Source organism: Bombus pyrosoma, linkage group LG10, assembly GCF_014825855.1.
Source record: "Bombus pyrosoma isolate SC7728 linkage group LG10, ASM1482585v1, whole genome shotgun sequence".
NCBI classification, from domain to species: Eukaryota; Metazoa; Arthropoda; class Insecta; order Hymenoptera; family Apidae; genus Bombus; species Bombus pyrosoma.
The window spans coordinates 17,555,405-17,558,415 of record NC_057779.1 but is presented as its reverse complement, the minus strand read 5'-3'; the positions used below and the strand labels follow the sequence as shown (position 1 = coordinate 17,558,415).

The 3,011-nt window shown below is 30.8% G+C and overlaps 1 protein-coding gene across 3 annotated transcripts; it reads right to left on the bottom strand.

The window, feature by feature from the left end:
* Nucleotides 1-24: 24 nt before the first annotated feature.
* Nucleotides 25-2,990, bottom strand: LOC122572230. Of its 3 annotated transcripts, none has more exons than XM_043736987.1 (5): nucleotides 2,083-2,990; nucleotides 1,859-1,993; nucleotides 1,268-1,431; nucleotides 809-926; nucleotides 25-706 (listed from the first exon to the last, which is right to left on the bottom strand). In XM_043736987.1, exons 2-5 carry the CDS (start codon nucleotides 1,920-1,922, stop codon nucleotides 438-440), a joined length of 615 nt encoding a protein of 204 aa, XP_043592922.1. In that variant the 5' UTR covers nucleotides 1,923-1,993; nucleotides 2,083-2,990; the 3' UTR covers nucleotides 25-437. The 3 variants fall into 3 exon arrangements, with proteins under 3 accessions (XP_043592922.1, XP_043592919.1, XP_043592921.1); XM_043736984.1 differs by lacking the exon at nucleotides 2,083-2,990 and adding an exon at nucleotides 1,008-1,133 and having other exon boundaries at nucleotides 1,859-2,027; XM_043736986.1 differs by lacking the exons at nucleotides 1,859-1,993; nucleotides 2,083-2,990 and adding exons at nucleotides 1,008-1,133; nucleotides 1,606-1,648.
* Between the last annotated feature and the right edge of the window lie 21 nt (nucleotides 2,991-3,011).

Below are 3,011 nucleotides of genomic sequence, written 5' to 3'. Positions count from 1 at the left end.
TATATATCGAGAATTAAAAGAAATTATCGTAATGTCTATTGATATATACAGTGGCTGACAAAAGTATATATGTTGTTTCATGTATACATCTGTTACATATGTTTTATAAAACGTTTTGAAATTTTATTAACTCTAATGCGACACATCTGTCATTATTGTATTAGTAAAGTTTCAAACCAATCTAAAATTTTATATAAATGTGTATAAACGTATATAAATGGATATAAAAGCTATAAAACATTTACTACAAACAAAAGTAAAAGATTAGTATTTGGATGCTCAAGTACCTTCGTGACCCACTGTAATAAACATCTGAAAAACTTGAACATCTGTAATTTTATAATTATGTTGCAACGTATTAAAAATGTGCAAATATGTTTAAGCGGTAGTGAATATACATAATTATATGTAATGTAATTGTATTGAGTAAATCATATTTACCCACATACTATAAATAGTCCACTATTGTGGTGAACTATAAGCATCAATAAAGAATCTACGGTAACTATGCTTATTGAAACTACTATTGCCGTCCAAGATAACTGTAAGTACACACAGAAAAAATGGTTATTGCTGTCAAAAAGCACGTAATTAACATTAACTAGTTGTTGTCGTGGTCGAGTTTCGTTTAGTGGAAGAACAATATCCAACATAGGAGAAGTCAGTGGAATGAGTATAAAAAGTACCATACATATCAGTAAAGTATCTGAAAAGATTAGAATTGATCATTTAAATGCGAAATATTGAGTGGTATGAATCCGTTTTTACGTGTACTAGAAGATTAAAAAATAAAGACATGATAACTTACTTCGATACAATTTCGCTATTTTGCTGCCTCGTATGGTAACTTCTTCCAGAATGTACAAATCTTGACTTAATTCCAGCTGCTGCCATTCCTTCGTTATATAATCGAACAATTTTCTAAACTACAACATAACACGTGCTGTCATAACTTTATAACGTGCTTTCGTCCGAAAAGATTATTCAGTAGTAATAAATTTGTGTACATTTTCTCTGTTGAGATGAACATTCATTATTTTAACGAAACTGGTCAAAAGTGCACCTAAATGCGGCAAACACTCGAGCACCATGTCCAAATTCTTGGTGTATAATGATCCATACAATACGATTGACTAATGAATTATAAGTTCCAGTTGTTTAATGACATTATCTGACTATTTAATTTATTACGCAGAATTGAATCAATTATCACATTTTAACTATAGTACTACTTCTATAACATGTACGTACGATATGTTTACCTTACCATTGGAATAAGTACACTTGTCATACTAGTCACCATTATAATTACAATGATCAATCCATATTTTTGGTGTGGATCTAGGCCCAAAAATCTCAAATACATCTTGATCGTGTTATAATAAGGAATGTCATATATATTAGGATACTGTTCCCCGGTTTTCTGAAATACTAAATATTTCCGAAATTGAATAAAATTATTTGAATATATTATATTTCAATAAAATTATCGATATAGAATATATACAGAAATATAATGCAGATACCGTTAATATTATTAGTAAACGAAATGTTAGATATTTTGATCGCGGTATAATATAAGTATATTGCGTCCCTTCCTCTTACCGTCCATGTTTCCAAATTCGTGAAACATCGACTTTTAAAGAAGCGCAACGCAACGGAGCCACAAACTCAATAAAACTGGCGAGCGATTCTTTGTAGATTCAAAGTATCAAGTAGTAGTAAATTGATTCGGCAAAGTGTAGAGAAATTTAATGACGGTATTTTCGTATTATTTCATTTATTGTATCGAGGCAAAACTGTTTGATTGCTGGTGTTATTGTATTAGCAGTTATATGGTAGTTACATATGTACATGCCTATAAGAAAATGGCATAATCGTTCTTTTAAGGGACTGCCGATTTCAGTTAGGATTCGCATCATAAACTATCAATCATCTCTTTCTAAAATTGTCGCTTGTTGGACGATTCGTTGGAAGACAAAGAATAGGTCCCCTGTTGTTGAAAAACATAGATACCTCGAAGATAAATGTTGAGATATAGACAGAGGAGAGGAGAAATTGTATTCTGTATATAGTACTTACAATTACAGTTACAGTACAGTACAGTTCTGACAGTTTTGATAATGTCGATCGATATGAATTTTGTACATCACGCGTTATGACGACTAGAACGCTCTCTTCTAGCAACCGTTGCTGATAGTTATCGTTCTTTTATTGAATGTAAATTTTACGTTCCAGCCGCAGTAGGAAGTGTCTTCACGTTCTTATTGAAGTAAAATTCACGTTGGTTTACATTGTGATTTTGGAACAGAACAAAAACTGGAAGTTATACTACGATAATCGAGATCTAGTAAATCAATGAAGATGTGAAGTGTTTATGCTTTTGATTATGACATAATAAGAAACAAATACTTTATTGCCATATGACCGTCTATATAGTTTATACAATAAATAATCAAATGGATGTCAATCTTTGCTTTAAATGGTACGAACAAAGTTAGATAAAGAGTAGAAATATTTTAGAAATAATTATTTCGTAGATAATATGATACAAGCTATTAAAGCTGTTTAACTAAAAAAATTTAACGACATTAGTGCAGTGAAGGTAATAGAACGTGTGACGATCGACTGTATTCCATATATCTATCCTATATGTACGCCAAAATTAATGAAGATATCACTGCTGAAAATGTATGTAGCTTGCACACATTTAACAAAGAAGCTGTACTCCCTAGTAAAAGAAAATTAGTAAGTACGCAAATTGTAGTAGATGAATTGATTTAAATTCCTTTCTATAAATTGAGAATTTGATGAATTATTCACGGCAAAAATAAAATTTCCCGAAGATTTTAAAGGCGAATTGTACATTCAGTGCCTATCGTGTGGATCAACTTATTTCTCTCAAAAGTAACATTGGTTCACGTTACTATCGTAATTTTTAATAGTCCGATTTTACCTACATTTGGAAAAAGTTCAAAATGAAATGTTAATTGCGGTTCTTAACAGAGGAT